The sequence below is a fragment of the Dasypus novemcinctus genome, chromosome 24 (genome assembly GCF_030445035.2).
Source record: "Dasypus novemcinctus isolate mDasNov1 chromosome 24, mDasNov1.1.hap2, whole genome shotgun sequence".
Taxonomy (NCBI): Eukaryota; Metazoa; Chordata; class Mammalia; order Cingulata; family Dasypodidae; genus Dasypus; species Dasypus novemcinctus.
In genome coordinates this window covers 32,992,294-33,013,413 of record NC_080696.1, presented here as the reverse complement: position 1 = coordinate 33,013,413, position 21,120 = coordinate 32,992,294, and the positions used below count along the sequence as shown (strand labels likewise).

The following is a 21,120-nucleotide window of genomic DNA, read 5'->3' as shown; positions in this document are numbered from 1 at the left end:
ATATGATTGGGTGATGACTGGGAGAAAGTTAACAAGCTATGGATGGCTATTCTGTAACTTTTTTCTATCTTCTGTCAAAGGATTTTCCTCAAAGAGCTTGTCATTTTAAACTTCCTGGACCCACCTCTCAAACTAACCATTTCCCCAGTAAGATGTGACCTCTAAAGGATCTTGATAGATTTAAAAACATCAAACAAATATTAGGGAGGGGAAGGCAAATATATTTATTCCAGGCCAGGTCACTGAAGACTTTTTAAACGAACACTGTGCCGTTCCCTACTTATTATCAGCAACAATAGGGAAATATGTGCCTTAGCAGCTTGGCACAAAGCTTGTCAAATGGCTGCTGTGAGGTTTCCTAACAGTCCATGAAGTCTTCTTCCTCATTGCAGTAACTGAAACTTCCTATCCCTTTAGCAAAGGACTCTTGAACTCTAAATTCATTTTTTGTAGATAGAAGAATGAATTTGATATACTATTCCTCATTTAAACCATGACTTAAATCCTATCTCAGTACTTAACTAACTTTATTTTCTGATTAAAATAGAACAAAAAAGGGGAAATCAGAGAGGAAGCAATTGAGATTACACTGTATTAATACAGAGACTTTAAGTTCTAGTCAGAGGGCTAAGAACCATATTAAAGTCCAAATAAAGTTTAAAGGAAATTACTACATGGAGTCTGACAAAGACAAACATGAATTGAGTCCCATTATTAGCTTCAATAATGTAGGAAAACAATTCTCAACAAAACTGGAGTTCATAGTTGTCAAGAATGCTCTGTCAGGCATGAATAGGCAAAGAGTCTAGAAAAAATTGGTTCTTTCCATGCCCCAGTGACAAAAAAAAATGAAGGCCCCTGCTTTGATATAAAGAGTAGCTTTTCTTCCCAGGTGGTGCCAGCAGCTCACAGGTGAGTTTAGCAGTGGAATCGAGTGGAGAATTTGGGTGATACAGGCACAGTCAGAGGCTGGTCACTTGATTTTATTTCCACACCCTGGTACTTGCGTATTGGATTTGCCTTATGCACCTGCAGAGGAAAGAAAAAAAGTTACCCCAATGGATATGTTAAAGAACTATAATTATAGTTTTTAATTTCCTGTTTGAGAAAATGATCATGTAGTTTTACAGATCCCACTCATAACTTTAAAAGGGGGGGAAAAAAAAGGCAGCATGAAACAACAGAAAAAGCTTATGAGCTCTGGAGCCCAAGAGAGTTTCTATTCTGGTAAATGTGTATGCCAAGTCCCTCACCTCCACTAAAGAAAGTCAAACCTATCACTGGCATGACTGTTAATTATTAGGGTGTATATAATGGGGCTGACCTCAACTGCAGCAGAGAAGAGTCACAGTCTTAAGTTTACTTTCTCTTAACAGTCACCAAATGTATGGACAAAGAAAACAATAATCAGGAAGGGATGCTAGAAAAAGGTATAGTCCCATCCATTCTTCTGGGTAGTCTAAAATCCATCTTGGAGAAAGTCAGATTAGTAGAGCATTAACCAGCATTGACTGAATTGTGCTTTAGGATGTTGCCATCAGGCTGCATTTAGAAATGCTCTAAGAAATGGTCCTATGATGAAGCCAAACAGGGTTGTATGAACTGCTGGCATAGATAAAATCTCGGCAACTATTTTAGACAAAACCTCAACAACTTACATATTTCTGTATTCATCCTTTTATTAATCATATGAAGTTCTATCTAAAACTGTATTCTTCCTCATTGATGGAGTTAATATGGCTTGCTGCCTGACTACTGAAAGGGTCCTTGTGGGAACAAGATTTCTTTTTAGATAACTAATATTTAATCATTATGCTAGTGTTAGCATGGAGGATCACTTGGACAAAAATACACTATAACTCCAAGAAGTTTGGGTCAAGTATTAAGAAGAAAAGAAAAATACAGTTGTCAAGTTCCCATGTTCTCTTTCCCTACCTAGGTATTCTTGTTTAATTGTAAAGCACATTGAGGGAAGCAGCTGTAGCTCAAGCAATTAAGCTCCAGTTTACCATATGGAGGACCCAGGTTCAATCCCTGGGGCCTCCTGGTAAAAAAAAGAAAAAGAAAAAGTGGTGTCCCAGTCCTGCACTGCGTGGAGAGGTGCAAGTCCCCACATGGCAAAGCGATGCAACAAAAAGACAATGATGCAACCATATAGAAAAAACAAAAAAAGGTAAAGCACATAGGTTGAGAAAGAAAATAGACAAGTGGTTTCTTAGCTAAAGCGTATGGGAAGAAGTGATAGCTATAGGGTATGGGGTTACTTTTTGAGGGGATAAAAATGTTCCTAAAATGACTGTGGTAAGGGATGCATATATCCACTGAATTGTATACTTTAAATGGGTGAATTGCATGGTTTATGAATTATATCTCAATAAAGTTGTTAAAAACAAAAACATTGGTTCTTTTTAAGTCAAGAAGGAATGATCAACAACAAGTAAAATAAAAGATATCTTCATTATGAAGAACCCTGGAAAAATTCTTAACAATTGTTCTATCTCATGAACATTGTGAGTTTTATAACTGACAGGGTGGCTCTTTAAAAGGGCCAAAATTTTGGCCCATATTAGTAGACATATGGTACATATATCATTAGCCTCATTCACATCTCAACTCTGTCACCACCCTTTGTTTGTGTATTTATTGCCTTTCACTTATTATCTCTGATGCATGCTTTTATGCCACCTTAGATCCTTTCTCGAACAAGGCATGGTATAGGAAAACCAAAGGAGGGACAACTCTGGGTCAGTCACTACTCATGCTGCCCAGTTACCAGTTCTTTCCGTAGCCTGGCCAGCTCTTCCTTCTTCTGCTCTTCTTCCTGTTGCCTGGCCTCTTCCAACTGCTGGACTTTCTGGGCTTCTACCTCAGCCATTCTCTTCTCCAGTTCCTGCCGCTCCTTGGCTCTCTTCTCAGTGGCCAGTTGAAAAGGTTCCTGAACTAGAGAACCAGAAAGGCCCTCTAAGTACAGAAACAGAGAGATTATTGATGCACAAGCACAATCTGCATAAACCTACCCCTCATGGATCCTAACAAGTTGATACGGGCATGCATGATAACAGATAAGCTGAGCTCTAAGGAAGCCCTGTCAGGAGAAAAGTGGAGATGGAGAAGACCAGATATAAAGGGTTGAAAAATTTTTAAAAGGCCCCTAGGAATCATCAAGTATAAATGGGAGATAAGCAAGGCCCCACAGAGTTAAAGTAGCTTGTCCAAAACTACATAGTCATTTTGAGAACGGTAAAGAAGAATCCCAATTTTCTGATACCTCACTCAGTGCTTAAGGAATCAAATGCTTTATATCTAAGGCTTGCTTCAGTGATGAACTCCAGAAAGACCTCTGGCTCTAGCTCCCTCAAGTGCTTGCTCCTCAATGAGTGGAGGCGGCCTGTAACTATTATTGAAATGCCAGCTGCCTCTCCTAAGGCTCCTGTTACATTAATCTGGCCTGAACACATTTTACCAATCAATACAGCAGCTGCTATGTCAATAAAGACAAAAGATTAGGTCTAGGGGAAGAAACGCTACCACCCTCTAAAGTCAAACACTTCTGACTGACACAGCACTATACTGACACAACTAAGTCACAGGTATTCCCCCTGGGAAGCCTGACAACTCCAAACCAATCCCTAAGAGTACATCACATAATACTACCAGCAATGGCCTTTTTCTCTTTCTTAGGAACAAAGGGCTCCTGGCAGATGACAGTGTTTGGACGAGCCTTGAAGCAAGCTGCTTCTTTCTGCTGCTTCAACTCCTCTTCCAGCTATAAGAAAGAAAATTTGTCTGAGAAATAACTATACAAGTTTCCATGACAACCATATCAATAACTCAAGTTCTAATGTTTTTGAACTGCTTTATCAATAAAGATAGCAGATGATTTAATGTAAACTCCAGTAAAATCTTCTCACACAAACTATACAATAAATAGATGAGACTGACATCATCTGAACCCACTGAGAACTAGAAAGTATCTTTAAGATACATCTTTTTTAAAAGATACTTTTTAAAAAAATTTCTCTCTCTCCTCCTCCTCCCCTCATTGTTTGCGCTTGCTGTATGCTCATCTTCTTTTTAGGAGGCACTGGAACTGAACCAGAGAGCCACCTTTGCTCCCAGCTTTGTTGTGTCTCTTATTGTTTTTCCTCCTGTCTCTTTGTTGTGTCATCTTGTTACGTCAGCTTATCGCACCAGCCCATCGCATCAGCTTGCTGTCTTGCTCACCTTATTTAGGAGGCACCAGGAACTGAACCCGGGACCTCCCATATAGCAGGCAGGAGCTCAATCGCTTGAGTCACATCCACTTCCCTAAGATACTTTTAAGACCCATCTTAAATCACACACAAAAAACAGCTTGAATTATAAACCCTTCAAAGTGATTCTATACAATATCACCTACAAAGTATTTCTCTCCTCCACCCAAAATAACCTAACCAGGGGAATGGATATGGCTCAAGTGGTTGGGTTTGGTCTGGGTTCAGTTCCCATGGGCCTCCTAAAGAAGACAAACAAGTAGACATAGAGCAAACACAATGAGCAGACAACAGGGAAAAGAAAGAAAGAAAAAAAAAAAAAAACAGAGCAGACAAGGGGCAAAAACAACAAGTAAGACAAGGAGCAGACAACAACCAAAAACAAAACAAGCAGGTAGTGGATATGGCTCAAGCAGTTGAGTGCCCACCTCCCACATGGGAGGTCCTGAATTTAGTTCCCAGTGCTTCCTAAAAGAAAAAACAAACAGACAAAAAAAAAGAGCAAACAACAAACAAAACTACCCATTTCAAATATAGGGATAGAGGAACAGTGTAAACAATTCCACAGGAATTCAGTCAACAAAATCGAAAAGGTGGGAAATCTATATGACAAGCACTTCTGTTTATTCAACAGATAAAATGAAAGGAAGGGAACCTATAGATTAAAAGGGATTTAGATATTTCTCAAACAAATGAAGTATGTAGATCCTATTTGGATCCAGATTTGAACAATTCAACTGCTTAAAAAAATGACACCCAAATGAGATGAAAACTTAGGTCCACACAAAAACTTGCACACAAATGTTTATAGCAGCTTTATTCATAATTTGCCATAAATTGGAAACAACCAAGATATCCTTCAATAGGTGAACAAAAAAGCAAACTGTGGTACATGTATATATTAGAAGAAAAAAAATTTGTTATCAAGCAACACAAAAGGACCAAGATGAACTTTAAATGCATGTTCCTAAGTGAAAGAGCCAGTCTGAAAAGACTACATACTGTATGTTTCCAACTATATGACATTCTGGAAAATGCAGAACTATAGACACAGTATAAAGACGGTGGTTCGGAAAGGGGCTGGGGAGGAGAAGGATGAGCATAGGGCATTTTTACAGCAGTGAAACTATTCTGTATGATACTATAATCATGGACACATGACATTAATCATTTGCCAAAACCCACAGAACTGCACAGCACAGAGTGAGTTCTAATGTATACTGTGGACTTCAGTTAATAATAATGTATCAACATTGCTTCATCAATTCTAACAAATATACCACACTAATGCAAAATAATAACGGGAAACTGGGGACAGAGAAGAGGTATATGGGAATTCGCAGTACTTTCTGAGCAATTTTTCTATAAACCTAAAACTGTTCTAAAATTAAAGTCTATTAGAACAGCCCAAGGGAAAACCTTGGTGCTGGAGATATTAAGTATATGTCTAAGAGACTTGAATCTTTGGGCTGTCCATGTGACAGCTGGGCCCTGAGCCTCAACAGAGTTGTAATATCTACTCTCCAGTTCACTGGACTCACTCAGGACAACTACTAAGGAGATGATGATAGACAACCACCATACCAAGGAACTGAGAGGGTCTACAACTGCAAGCAAGAGTCCCATCCATCAGTTGTATGGGACTGAAGCCCTCTCTCAATTAGAGGTGGAGTGGTCATTACCATCCCAGAATTCTCAGAATTAAGAATGAATAATGGACTAGAGTGGACTTACTGGTATTCTACTATAGATTTACTGTGATTCTAGCAATGGAAAAACTTATATCACTGAGGTGGAGGCAGTGGCCACTAGAGGTTCTGAGGTCAGGGAGAGGGAAAACAGGTATAACACAGGGGCGTTTTTGGGACTTGGGAACCGTCCAGAATGACACTGCAATGACAGATACAGGCCATTATACATCTTGCTATAACCTACAGAATTGTATGGGAGAGAGTGTAAACTACAATGTAAACTATAATCCATGTTTAGTGGCAATGCTCCAAAATGTGTTCATCAATTGCAATAAATGTAGCACACTAATGAAGGATGTTGTTAATGTGAGTAAATGTGGGCAGTGCTCCCTAGAGCAGGGTATATGGGAATCCCCAATACTTTTTATGCACATTTATGTACTCTAATATCTTTTTTAAAAAACTTAAAAATTATTGGAGGGAGCACATGTGACTCAAGCAGTTGAGCACCCAACTCCCACATGGGAGGCCCTGGTTTTGGTTCCTGGTGCCTCCTAAAGAAAACAAACAAACAACGAGCAAACAGTGAGCAAAAAAACAGTAAGCAAACAGATGAGGGAGTCAACTCAGAGGAGCCGATGTGGCTCAGTAGTTGAGCACTGGCCTCCCACATAGGACGTCCCAGGTTCAATCCCCAGTCCTGGTACCTCAAAACAAAAACAAAAACAAAAACAAAAACAAAAAACATTATTGGAGACTTGGGAATATTTGAATGCTGAGTATGTCAATATTAAGGAATTACTGTTAGTTTTTTTTCTGTTAATTTTTAAAGCTTGATAACGTGGTTATGTTTTGGTTTTTTTTGTTTAAAGTACTCATCTTCTAAGGATACATGCTGAAGTAATTTCTGGATGGAATAAGATTATCCAGGATTTGTTTCAAAACAATCCTGTGTAGGTAGAAGTATCCAGTGAAGGGATAAGTAGGCAGAAATACAGATGAAATAAAATTATTCATGTTCTGATCATTATAAAATCAGGGGATAGGTTCAAGGAAGCTGATGATACTATTCACTCTAATTTTTTATTTATCTGAAATACTTTTAAAAATCTTTTGTTCTGGAAAATATTCCATGTAGACACTTGGTCCTTGAGAAAGGAAGATTCATTACTACTTCCAAAGCAACAGTTCTAAGTTCTGCTAGAGAACAATGCCAACAGAGGACCTCAGTTCAGTCAAGTAGGAAATCACATCTCTTGGGCTTCAAGAGGAGAGACTTCCTACAAACAAAGATTAGTCCAGAGCTCCTTTTGGACAGAATTCAGAATAAGTGACTGTACTGAGTTGAATACATCTCTGCAAAATTTGTGTCCACCTTCAAAGACTGTGTCTTTATTTGGAAATGAGGCCTTTGCAGATGGAAGTAGTTAAGTGAAGTCATACTGGATTACAGTGAGTCCTAAATCTGACTTATGTCTTTATAAGAAGAGGAGAAAACACACAGAGACAGATACAAAGGGAGAATGCCATGCGATGATGGAGGCAGAAAGATTGAGTCATGTGTCTACAAACCAAGAAATAAGAAAGATTGGTGACAACCCCCATTAACTAGGAAGAGGCAAGGAAGGATACTCCCCTAAAGCCTTTAGAGAGAGCATGGCCCAGCTGACACCCCTGGATTTTATACTTCTAACTTCCAGAACTGTGAGAGAATAAATTCCTGTTTAAGCCTAAAACTGTACTATCTGGCCTTTTATAGAAAAACTTTGCTGAGCCCAGATTTAGGAGTAAGAGTCCCTGAAATAATCCAGCATGTTAGTTTCCAGATGAACTTTCAATTGGTTTCAGTAACAAACTAATCAACAAATCAAGCAATTAACATTTGGGCTACTTTCCCCATTTCCCACCTGGTACTTCCAAGTCTGTGCCTTCATAGCACCTCTTTTGTCAGTCTCCAAGCAGAAAGGCTCAATCTGGGTTACATTCTTCACCTTCTTCTCTGGTAGGTTAATGGTGTCAAAATGAGGCAAAGGAAGAGCCTTAAACTTGGGCACCTAATTGAAAAGCAAACATGAGATTTAAAATAAGCCCCCTCTAGCCAGAAAGAAATCACTGCTCCAGAATATTTGGATGAATGTGAAAAAAGGGAAAGGCCAATCAGTTTTCAAAGCAGCATTCCTTTTTTGGGCACAAAAAGAAATCCAGGTTTTCTTCCCAATAGTGCCAAAACCTTAAATTCCTTATCCAGAATAATAAATAATATTAAAATTATTTACCCTACTTTTACTTCATAGGGTTCTTAAAACAAAGAAAGTCAGTGATTTTATAGTTAAAAGTGCTACATAAAAGATTATCTTTGAGTGATCAAAGAACAGTATAGGCTATGTGCACCAAAAGAAACACCTACCTCCCCTTTCTGCAGATCTTTTATTTTCTTCTCCTTCTGTAGTTGACGTTCTTTGTCCCGAGAATCAAAGGAGAAAGGGCATACTTCCACGGTTCTTGCCTCTGGGATTTGGGGCTTAAAAGGTACCCCATAATGTGGCACAGGTTGAGCTCGTATCACTACTGACTCCTCCTCTTCCTAAGGGAAAAATTGCAGTTTAGAAATCAAGACTCCCTACTCTATCTCACTTGCTCAGAATGTGGAGTTAAGACATTATATGTGTGTGTTTGTTAAAACACACACACACCAAACAAACAAACAGAGACGTTATATGAGGCAAATCATTAATTAAGGCAATCACTCAACCCTTTAGATGCTACCTAAGCCACAGTTATCTGACAGGGGTGAGACCAATGTGAAATCATGTGGCAAAGCACTAATAAAATTACTCTTAAAGGATCTTAAGTTTTTCACAGGAAGGTTGTAAAGACTAAATGAAATAAGTGTGAATAAAGTGAAGAACTGCAGAAAGGCACTAAGACAAGCATATTCCTTAGCCTCTTGTTTGACCTGGCCTCCATTCCACTTCCCATGTGACTGGGAATTAATGGTTGCCAAACCCAGAATAGGACTAAATAAACCGGGTTCAAGCTGGTAACATAAGATTACTGTGTATTTTATTTCAAATGAACCTATAAAAAGCTTATGCTTGAGTTCTGCTATAAAATTACCCTAACTCTGGATATTTATAGATAAAATGGGAGGTGTAACAAGAAACTAGCCTGATCAATGACAGTTTATGTATTCCAATTTCACAAACTATCATCATACAGTCACCTTTGCAACTCTTGGGTAAATGGAGATGTGCAGATATAACTGCTTAGTAAAATTTTTAAAGTTCCTTTCTGAATAGTAACAATAACTCAGGTAAAATATGGTGCAGAGCTTGGCAACTTATAACTTTTGATCCATCAAAGACAGGCTGATTTTCAAAGCTATAGAAATGCACAAGCCTCCAATGCCCAACCCCTCCTCAATTCCCAAAAGTTGCAAATAATTATTACAGAAGATTCACCTCCTTATAACTAATTGATCTTGGAAGAGCAAAATGATGATCTTGTAGACAAGAATGGTACCTTTGAATCATTATATTTAATAAAGGATAATGTTTTGATTATGTGGAAGAAAAAGAAACTCCCTACTCCCAGGAAATCACCTCATCTTCTTTGGTGGGTACACGGATTCTGTTCTTCAAAGCAAAGGCTGGAGATTTGGGGACAGTGATTGGAAGTATCTTCTTTTCAGGAACACCCTGGGAAGAGGAAGCAACTCAATTAGACATTCCAGAACAAACCCCACAAGGCTATAAATTCCTTGTGGATAAGAATACTGGTGCCTGGCACTATGGTGCCACACACATAAATATGTATGCATGTATGTGTGTGCATATATAAGATTAAATGAAGCACAACCTGAAGATTAAATCCTTTCCTTAAAAGGAATTTGTATACTAGGAATAAAAAAAAAGGCTAGTATTTCATTATGGTGTTCATCACTCGACTATGACAAAGGCTTATCTGGTATGTAGTAACACTCCAAAGGTGTATTGTCATGGCAAAAGAACAGCAAATTACAAGGATGAAGACAGAGCTATATGTTCAGAAAAACGTGAATCACCAAAATCTTTTTTGGTATTTACGAAAAACACACACTACAACAGAAACAAACTAATGCCAATATTTTTTTTTCTCCCCCTTTCTATACCCCAATCCCTTGAAACCAAAAGAATAAAAAAAGACTTGCAAATGTGTCTAGGATCAGAACAAATTCTGTCCATTCTTGTAAACCTATACATACAGTCTCTACAATGAGAACGTCTATTAAAAAACATTACCCTTAAAAGTCAAAAGGCAAATGAGAAAATGTATTGGACAAAGAGTGAGTTTAAATTCCCTTTGGCAAATAAATGGGCAAAGAACAGTAGTTCTCACAAATATGGAAGAGGTTTGAACTCATTAATAATTTTTTAAAATACAAATTAAAATGAGATATTCTTCACCTATAAGATTGAATAATATTTGAAAGACTGATTAATACCAGTGTTGGCTAAAGTATGACGATAAATGGGCACTCACATAATATTAGGTAAGGGTTAAAATTGGTACAGGTTTTTGGGAATTATCTATTAAATTTCAAATGGTCACACTTTTTCAACCAAAATTACTCTTCTAGTATTTAATCTCTTATTTAGTTGTTTTATTTTTAGGTATATATTCAATACAGTATTCTTCAAAAGAGTAAAAAATGGCAAGTACCTCAATTATCTATCCAGAAAGTATTGGATAAATCCTTTCTTAAATTGTGATACAATAGAAAATAAAATTTAAAATATAGGGGAAAAAAAGAAAAAATTGTGGTACAACAGAATATCATAAAGCCATTAAAAAGGATCAAGTTAATTTTTATTACTGACATAGAACAGTGTCTACAATTTTAGGGAGGAGGGTCAAGGTACCAAGTTAGACTTTAAGGAAAAACAAAAACCAACAAGCAAAAACGAATAAGAGAAAAAAAAGAAACAAAAAACCCCCCCACAAAACAAGCTGATATGGCTTAAAAAGTTAAGGACTCACCTCCCATATGAAAAAAAGAAACAGACAACAAGCAAAAAAAAGTAGCAAACAACGAGCAAACATACGAGGGGGCCATGGGGTTGGGGTGGGAAAAAAGTAAAAAATAAAATAAAAAATCTGGAAAGAACACCAAATTCTAGCCCTCATATCTCTTTATGGGTAGATTAAGAAAGGAATATAATTTTCCATATTCCACAATTCTAATACAGTCAACTACTATGAAGAATGTTTCCTTTAATGGTCCTAATGCACTGATGCAGACTGAATTAGGTGTATCATACTGTGCACATATTCAAAAGAAATATTTTAGAAAGTTAATCCATAAGGATTTTCTGGCTCTTATAGCATTTATACCATATCATGAATCTGGCAATTAATCCTACCAGAAAAGTGGTATCTCTTTGGCTGTTGTTTTGAAGTGTACGACCAAATCTATTTATTTATTTACTTTTTAAATGTATTATTTTTTTTAAAGATACGTAGATCACACGAAACAATTTCATTTTTAAAAACAAAAATTCGAACTACCCTGAGACATCCTCAAACTCTTTAATTTGTCCGCTCACATGTGCACCTGCTCCTTATCAGCTTTCTATTCTGGTTCCTCAGGCTCTTCACTACCATACCACAGGCCCACATCATCTACTGCCTGTATTATTCTACTAGTTTCCTCATAGTATTTCAGCTTCTCACCTAATTCGTCCAATTCATCTTCCATTATATAGTCAGGATTCTTTTTCGAAAATACCTCTGATCACATTTACTTCCTGACTTAAAATCCTTTAATGCCTTCTAGTATTCTAACTATACCAGTATTAACAAATAAGTTCCTTAGCATAAAATATAAGGAGTTTCATAGTCTGGTACTTGCCTGATCCTCCAGACTTTATCTCTTGGCCCTCCTTACACACCATTCTCCAGCCACAACGAACTGCTGGTGGAACCTGGATGTACCACTGATTCTTATCTCAATACCTTTGCTTGTGCTCTTTCTGTAATGTCCTGACTACTTTGAAGTATTGAATTCATCTTTTCAAGCCTCCACTGAAGCACCTCTTCTTTATAAAGCCTTTCAACAGATCTATAGAACTGACCCTCTTATCCCCTATATATAGTTCTACCACAGAACATATAAAACTTCAATGTAGGATAGCAGATGTAGCTCAAGTGGTTGAGTGCCTGCTTCCCATGAACAAAGACATAGGTTTTATCCCCGGTACCTCCTAAAAAAAAAACAAAAGAACCAACTCTCATTGGGGAGTGGACATAGTTCAAGTGGTTGAATGTCTGCTTTCCATGTACGAGGTCCAGGGTTCAATCCCCGGTCCTAAGAAACAAACAAACAAACAACAAAAACAACCTCATTGCAGTTATTTACATGCTCATCTTCTGTGCTAGCCCGTAGTAAGTGCTTCAAGGGTGGGAACTATGTTTTATTCCACCAACCTCAATCACCTAAGCAGACATTGGCAAGTATAAGGCATTTGGCAATTGTTTGTTATATGAATTCAGTAAGAATGTATGACGGCATGAATAACAGAATTTATAGCTTGGACTCCAAAATAATAACTTAGGAGGCTTTTTTTTGTTCTTATTTCTCTCCCCTTCCCCACCCCCACTCCCAGTTGTCGGCTGTGTCCATTCACTGTGTGTTCTTCTGTGTCCGCTTGTATTCTTGTTGGTGACACCAGCAATCTGTGTCTCTTTTTATTTGCGCCATCTTGCTGCATTAGCTCTCCATGTATGCAACGCCACCCTGGGCAGGCTGCACTTTTTTTGCACTGGGCAGCTCTCCTTACAGGGTGCACTCCTTGCGCATGGGGCTCCCCTACGCAGGGGACACCCCTGCAAGGCAGGGCATGCCTTGCGCTCATCAGCACTGTGCGTGGGCCAGCTCATCACATGGGTCAGGAGGCCCTGGGTTTGAACAGTGGACCTCCCATGTGGTAGGTGGACACTCTATCTGTTGAGCCAAATCCACTTCCCCATTTAGGAGACTTTTTAATCCCAACAATGCTGCAACTACTCAAAACAGGTTTGGAATGTCTTTCCTGGGAGTGGCTTTCAAAGTTGGTTTTTAGGTCATGAAAGAAAGATAGTCCCTCCATCTTCACTTTTAATTAAACAAAATTGTTTCCAACTCTGTTATCTTGAACTACTCAGAATATTTAGTTTCAAAAACTTTAGACTAGTTCCCCAAAACAAATTACTCTTTCAAATGATTATTTGCCACCATGGAAGAGCTCCAAAAGACCATGGCTTTCCAAAATGTTTTGTGCAATACTGCAATTATTGGAAAGAATGTATAGCCTCTCAAGGGGACCACCATGAATAGAATGTTTATAGTACTGTAAAAATTCTTATACAAAAAAGAAAAAAAAAGTTCTTACACAGTTTCTAAAGAATGCCATAATCACTAGCATAGTGAAATCCAATACAGCAGACCTTGAAGTCAGAGTGACAAAAATCCATGAATGGGTTTTCAAATAGTGCTCAAAACAAAACAACAAAAAATGCTAGCGTTCCATAGCATCATGGACAAGTGAACACCAGTCTCCTGAAAGAACACACCTGGGGTATTTGGAAGCAGGAAGAACACTAGGCCTGGACTCAGGGCCCTGTTCTAGCCCAGCTTTCGTTCCAACCTCTAGCCTTAAGCAAATTATCCTTTTAGGCCTTGTGTGTTTTTTTTTCGTTCCTTTCTTTTCTTTTGCATAAAATAAAGTGATTGAAATAAATATCTGAGGATTTATTTAGCTCTACACTCATTCCCCTCAACCTATTTCTCCCTTCTCTCTGCAACCATCCAGCAGAGATTCACATTTTAAAATAGAAGAAATGGCTTCAATGTATTCATCAATTTTAATAAACCACACTAATGAAAGATGTCAATGTGGGAAAGTGTGGGAGGGGCTGGGGTATTTGGGAATTCCATGTGTGTGTGTGGGTGTGTATTTCTTTTTAAAGGAGGTACCAGGGATTGAACCCAGGACCTCATACATGAAAAGAAGGCGCGCAGCCACTAAGCTATACTCACTCTGCTTTCCATATATATATATATATACAGTCTTTTTTAAAAAAGATTCATTCATTTATTTACTTCTCTCCCCCAGACTCCCTCGTTATTTTGTGCTCATTGTCTGCTCTCTGTGCCTGTTTGCTGTGTACTCATTTTCTTTTTAGGAGGCACCAGGAACCAAACCTGAGACTTCCCAAGTGGGAGGGAGGTGCCCAATGGCTTGAGCCACCTCTACTCCCTCCCCTACATTTTTGATGTAACATTTATGTAATCTAAAGCATCTTTTAAAAAAAGAGACATGTGAGAAGCAGGTATGGCTCAATCAGTTGGGCTCCTGTCTACCATATGGGAGGCCCTGGGTTCGCATTCCGGCGCCTCCTTGTGAAAGCAAGCTGGCCTGCGCACCACGGAGAGCTGACAGCCCGTGTGCTGCAGAGAGCTGACACAGCAAGATGACACAACAAAGGGAGACAAGCAGACACAGGAAAAAAAAAAAAAACGCAGCAAATGGACCCAGAAAACAAACAGGAAAAAAAAAAAAAGAAGACACGGGGGGGGGGGGGTGATAAATAAATAAGTCTTTTAAAAAAATGAGAGAGAGAAACAATGGAACTCTTTACTTAGGCTATGAAGGAGATATTTATGAGTAGAACCAACCTCCATAATTGTTGAGGAAGAGGAAAAGTTGGTTTATGAAAATAAAATTGACTTTGCAACAACTATCAACTTTAGCTCTACTGCAATCAAAGCTAACTGGAGGCTCAATTAGAAATAAAGAAAAGTGAATTCCCATAAATAGAGAAGGTTTTTTTTATTTTGCTATTTTAAGTTTTGGAAATGATAAGCAACTAAAGGGCATGGATATTATCATTTGTACTCTTTTTCATTCTCTATAGCAGCTATAAGATGACCCTGTAGTAACTGTTCAATGAATGTTAGTACTACTGTGCTTATTTGTTTGCACATCCATCTGCTGTACCAGACTGCTTTTGAGAACAAAGGCCATGTCATTTCATCTTTGTATTCCCAGTGTCTAATATAAGCTAGAAATACAGATTGGTGTGTTTCAGCTTACACTGTTAGTCATTCACTCAGTTATCCAATATTGGATATGCTGTGACAGTCACTATGCTGGGTGCTGGGGATAAAAAAAGTGAACAATATAGATATACACACAGTCCCTGCTCTCAGGGAATTCACATTCTAGTGGAGGAAAGAGACAACAAGTAACAAATGAAATAAATGCTTCTGAATTTTTACAAGTGCTCTCATGAAACTCAGCAGAATGTAGAGCCAAGAAGTTCGGGGAAGGTATCTCTCAGATCAGCTGATGTGTAGATAGAAGTGGGCAATGTGAGTGGACATATGACATATTTAGGTAAAGCAGCCCAGAATGGGGGATAGGGATGGGGGAGGCTCATCTCCCTAAGAAAAGTTGCCCCCTAACCGCCCTGGGACAAGTGCTCAGACTTGTCACAGAGCAAGTAAGAAATTATCGTGAAGCAATTTATCTCAGGGATATGCAAAAAAAAAAAAAAAAAAAAGTCTGCTGGTTTCCCCAAGTCATCCTAAAACATCTCTGCTAAAATTACTCACTGACACCACGCATCTTCCCCCAGCTCCCCATTAGATGCCAGCACCAAGTTCACATTTCATACTCTCATGCAAGATTTTCATCACTCGACTTCTGCCCCAAAAGCCTTTTTTCTTCCTTTCTGCTTCATGGTCCACTGCTGCCCATCTATTAGCCACAAGTGGGAGAGCACAAGAAACACTTTAAGGACACACAGAAACAAAGCTCTAGCACTAGGACACGGATGGGAAGGGACAGTGGCAAACAGGCAAGCAGCACACAGGCTCTGGGAGGCTGGCTTTTCTGTCCTGCTTTAGGAGCCCAAAGCTAGAAGTTAGGAGACCTGCGTTTCTAATCCCAGTTCTGCTATCAACTTATAAAAATGTTTCTTTGGAGAAGATACATTCCACTTCAAAGTCTCCCTTTCTGAAAAATGAGAGAAGAGATACATCTAATGTCTCCTTCTAGGCTTTCTTTCTCTAGAAGCCAAGGGCTGAAGTGAAATCACTGTAAATTTTAGTAGTGAGAGCCAGAAACAACCAGTGTCAAACTCAAAAACCATGTTTGCCAAAATAAACAATGATGATGGTTAGTGTTGCAGAGTAGAAAAACATAATGTTTAGGAGATGGTGGACTCAAATCCTGGTTCCTTCTTTACACTAGACATCTCTTAATTGCTGTTCTCTCATCTGAAAAACAGGTATAAGAGCAAAACCTACCTCTCAGAGTTGTTAAAAGGAATAAATAAGATAATCTACATAAAGCACTCAGTACAATGTAAACACTTAATGAGTTATTACTGTTAACAACATCCAATTGCTTAATGTTCGTAGGGCACTACAAATACACAACCAACCAGGGCTCTTTCTAATCTACTTTGCACCTAATAATTTAAAACTCCAGGGGCGGAGAAGCCTGGAATTTGTAGCACCCAAGAGTATTTTAAAACCACTTGGATTTGACAAACACTTCCCTACAGCATACCACATCGATCCAGTTGCACCTAGTGCTTTGTTGGTATGTTGACTCAGAATTCTCAACAAAGCATAATCTGGTATAATGCTGCCCTCTCTAAGATCTTAGAATAACACTAACTCACTAATAACTCTGACTGAACTCTATTCACCTTTCCCCACTTACAACTTCATCCTAGCATGTACAGAGCATAACAAACTACCAAACAAATTTCCTAAATCAGTGTTTCCAAAAACAGAGTTCAGGTATGCCTGGTGATATGGAAAAAGATGTTAGGTGGTATGCAGACATAAAACAAAACAAAACAAAAAAAACATGTATTTTCATAGGAATATTCTATTTTAAAAAGTACTATTTTTATACAAAAGCAGGGACTCTGGAACCACCCTGCCTAGGTTCATATCCCAGCTCTGCCATTGGCTAGTTTGCGATCTGTGTCTGTTTCCTAATTGTAAACCATCATAGGGTTGTTGTGAGGCTTAAGTAAGTTACTAAAATAAAAGTAAAGAGCTTAGGGAAGTGGCTGTGGCTCAATCAATTGGGCTCCCGTCTACCATATGGGAGGCCCCGGGATGTGCAGAGTGCCGCCCAGCCCACAAACACCATGGAGTGCTGCCCAGCCCACAAGCATGGCATAGAGCTGACTCGGCAAGGTGATGCAACAAAAAGGGAGACAAGCAAAAAATGCAGAAGAACACAGCAACGGACACAGAGAGTAGACAGCAAGCAAGCCACAAGGGGGGGAAGGGAAATAAATAAAAATAAATACAGACACAGAAGAACGCACAGCAAATGGACACAGAAAACAGACAGCATGCAAAAAAAGTCACAAGGGGGGGATTTAAAAAAAAAGAGCTTAGAATAAGGGAAACGGACTTTGGCCCAGTGGTTAGGGTGTCCGTCTACCATATGGGAGGTCCGCGGTTCAAACCCCGGGCCTCCTTGACCCGTGTGGAGCTGGCCATGCGCAGTGCTGATGCGCGCAAGGAGTGCCGTGCCACGCAAGGGTGTCCCCCGCGTGGGGGAGCCCCCATGCACAAGGAGTGCGCCCGTGAGGAAAGCCGCCCAGCGTGAAAAGAAAGTGCAGCCTGCCCAGGAATGGTGCCGCCCACACTTCCTGTGCTGCTGATGACAACAGAAGCAGACAAAGAAACAAAAGCAGACAAAGAAACAAGACGCAGCAAATAGACACCAAGAACAGACAACCAGGGGAGGGGGGGGAATTAAATAAATAAATCTTTAAAAAAAAAAAAAAAAAAAAAGAAAGCGAAATTTCACTAAAAAAAAAAAAAACCTGCTACATAATAATCTTCATGTAAGTATTACCTATTATTTTATTATTCATGACACTGATTTCCCATTTACATAGTTATTTAAAAGTTCCCTTTAAAGTTACTTTATATTAAAAAAGGTAAGTTGGTTTTAAAAATTATGTAAAGTGAATATTGGTATATGAGGAACAAGAATACAGTAAAAATCAAGTGGGTGATATGTGAATCAAATTTTTTAAAAAAAGAAACTTCTAAGGGGGCAGAAAACAGGACCTTGGAGAAAAAGATACTATTAAAAGTAAGGTGCTGGAACTAACTGTAAAATGAGCGGATGTAGCTCAGTGGTTTGAGTACCTGCTTCCCATGTACAAGGTACCAGGTTCAATCCCTGATACCATCCAAAAAGAAAAACAAAACAAATTTATAAAGTAAGTTGCTCAATGAATGTTACAGAAGCCCTGAGGAAGACATTTTTCTTCTTAGGGCCTCTTCTTACACGTAAAATAAATACAATGAGGGAAGCAGATGTGGCTCAAGCAGTTGGGTGTCTACCAACCGCATGGGAGATCCCAGATTTAGTTGCCAGTGCCTCCAAAAGAAGACGAGCAAGACAGCGAACTGATGCAACAGGTTGGCATGGCAAGATGATGCAATGAGAAGACACAATGAGGAATCACAATGAGAGACACAACATGTAGGCAGTGGATACGGCTCAAGTGATTGGGCACCTCCCTCCCACCCTGGGTTCAGTTTCCAGTGCCTCCTAGAAAGACGAGCAGATAACGAACCCAAACAATGAGGGGGGGTAGAAAAAAATTTTTTCTTTAATCTTTAAAAAAATTATTTTAATAAATAAAAACTTTTGTTCTGAATACGATGAACAAATAAATTAAAAATTTTGTTCTGATTAAATATGATAAACACTTTTGCTCCAAAATTCTGAGGCTTGCACATACCTCCACTTCCCCTGTGGTATTCAGAACACTGCTTTCTCAGTGGGTAATGACAAAGGAGGAACAACTCCAGGAGACTAATCAATTGGGTGAGGGAGGGGGAAGTTTCTTTAAAAGTTTGTTTTAACAGAATTTGATCTATAGCACATGTGCATCAGAGCAAAAGAAAGAGCACTGTGAATAAAAGAGAGATCCCACAGGCAGAAGGCTCTCAATTGAAAGAAGGGATGGGAAAGGGAAAGAAGTATTTTCTTGGTATTATCACATACTTTTTTAAGAGTATGGAAAATGTAACGTCAGCTAGCTTATGATTTAATTTCTGAAAAAAGAGAATAAATAAAACTGGGTACCCAGTTGAGGGTATACATTGGTACAGTTTCACCTAAATCCATGGTAACTCTAAAGCAGAGGTTCTTAAAACTTTTTTTGTTCTACAGACCTCTTTGCCAGTCAAGTGAGAACCACAGATACCTTACTAAGTCTACACCATACTGTGTTATTATTTAATAAATATATCACACCTGCACCAACACGTCCCCACAAGAATGTTTTTTTGAATTTCAATTCAAGCTCATGGACTCCTTGTTAAGAATTCCTAGTCTAAAGGCAAGCAAAGAGCAGATGTAACCTGTTTCCCATGTACAAGGCCCCAGGTTCAATGCCCAGTATCTCCTAAAAAAAAAAAAATCTGAAGGAAAGCAAAAAGAAGGCAGAAAAACATGGACTTCTTCTAGTACCCAGACACAAGTCAATTCAAATGGGTGGGAGGGTGGACTTTCCCACCTGCATGGAAAAGTACTCAAAAACACCTTCACTGCTTAACACAGGTGCTTTCCAGAGTTATTATTTTCCAATTGTGGCATCTGTTGCTGATTTCATATTTTTTCTAAAATAATGACTAAGAGCCCATCATCAAACTACAACCCAATTCTCTTAATCTAGTTTCTAGTTACTTCCCTTTACATATTACTTTTCTCCAATTTTCTTCATAATTTCCAGTACATAGGTCATATTTTCCACTTTTAGGGTCTTTTGCATGTTACTTCCACTGCCTAGAATGTTCTACACTTCACACTTCTGCAAGTCCAAATTCTACCACATATTGGAGAGGAATATAATAAAGAGTAGAATGCCTGGATTCTTTTCCTTACTCAACCATTTACTAGGTGAATAGCCTAGGAATGTTACTCAATTACCTCACCAGAAACTGATGATAACTAAAGTAACTGATCTGAAGGACTTGTTGCCAAAATTCACGGGCTAATAAAATGATACTAATACACATATTTTTAATCAGCTATAACAAAGGTACCACATTAATATAAAATAATAATAGAGATAACTGTGTGAGGGGATGGTATATAAGAACTCTACTTTCTGCATGATTTTTTCTGTAAACCTACAACAGCTCTAATAAAAAATTTTTTTTAATTCTTGGGTTAATATATGAAAAGGGTTGATGGCAGTGGCTGGCACATAGTAAAAGTGTCAGCAATGATGCTAATGATCATTACTATTACTTCTACTACACAGTGTCAATGCTCAAGTCAAATGCTGCCTCCTCCACAAAGCATTGCCCAAACCTTCTATCTGGAAGAGATCATTCTCTCATCTGAACTCCAATCGTACTTTTAATTTTTCTCTCTCTCCAAACACTTCTCTCTCATTTTATCTACACATGTTGCCTCCCTTACTGGACTTTGGTTTCCTGAGAGCAAAATCCACTCCTGATATGTCTTTATCACCTACAGTTCCTCATATGACTCCTTACTCATATTATCTACTCAAACATTTGTGAATGGATGGATACTTGGTCACAAAGAAAGACACTTCTGTCAGCAAGCAAAGCCTTAACCAAAATCTTACCACAACATCTTCCAAGATCTTAGTAGGACAAGGTCTGGGATGAAATTCAAAGTGTTCATCCTCTGATTTCTTTTTTGACTCTCGTTCTTGGATTCTTTTCTCAATTTCTAAATCAAAGCCAATAGGCTGAGTGGGTGGCTTCACAGGTGGTTTCTTGGGCAAGATAGGCCCACCTTCAAGAATTCTGGGATCCAGTTCTCGTGCTTTGAATTTGTATCTGTGAGATGGAAGTTTAAATGACAATCACAAAAAATAAAATGAAAACTACAAAACAACAAAGTAGGCCCAAACCAGAAAAATAGTAATCACTATGGTTAGACATCATGTATGGCAAAATTTCAACTCTCTCCACAGCCATCATCTCCACTTCTACAGCAAAGATAGCTCTAACATTCGCACCCCTTTAAAAACTGGAGGTTCTCTTCACATGGTAATTTTGCCCTCCACAAATGGATAAAGTATATAGGAAATAAACTCTAGTCCTAACCACATTAATGTTC

General features: G+C 38.6%; 1 protein-coding gene across 6 annotated transcripts in view; it reads right to left on the bottom strand.

Moving 5' to 3' along the window:
• Positions 1-200: 200 nt before the first annotated feature.
• TPX2 (TPX2 microtubule nucleation factor) overlaps positions 201-21,120 on the bottom strand; it is a 54,568-nt gene continuing 33,648 nt past the window's right edge. For 2 of the 6 annotated variants that reach the window (XM_004464026.5, XM_004464025.5), the window contains 7 exons: positions 20,621-20,837; positions 9,547-9,642; positions 8,352-8,528; positions 7,852-7,998; positions 3,655-3,766; positions 2,774-2,961; positions 201-1,029 (listed from right to left, as the gene is read on the bottom strand). In XM_004464026.5, coding sequence (XP_004464083.1) covers positions 919-1,029; positions 2,774-2,961; positions 3,655-3,766; positions 7,852-7,998; positions 8,352-8,528; positions 9,547-9,642; positions 20,621-20,837 — 1,048 coding nt within the window. In that variant the 3' untranslated portion in view covers positions 201-918. The remainder of the gene's footprint in view (positions 1,030-2,773; positions 2,962-3,654; positions 3,767-7,851; positions 7,999-8,351; positions 8,529-9,546; positions 9,643-20,620; positions 20,838-21,120) is intronic. The other 4 variants (XM_058286857.2, XM_071211629.1, XM_004464027.5 and 1 more) reach the window with 3 other exon arrangements.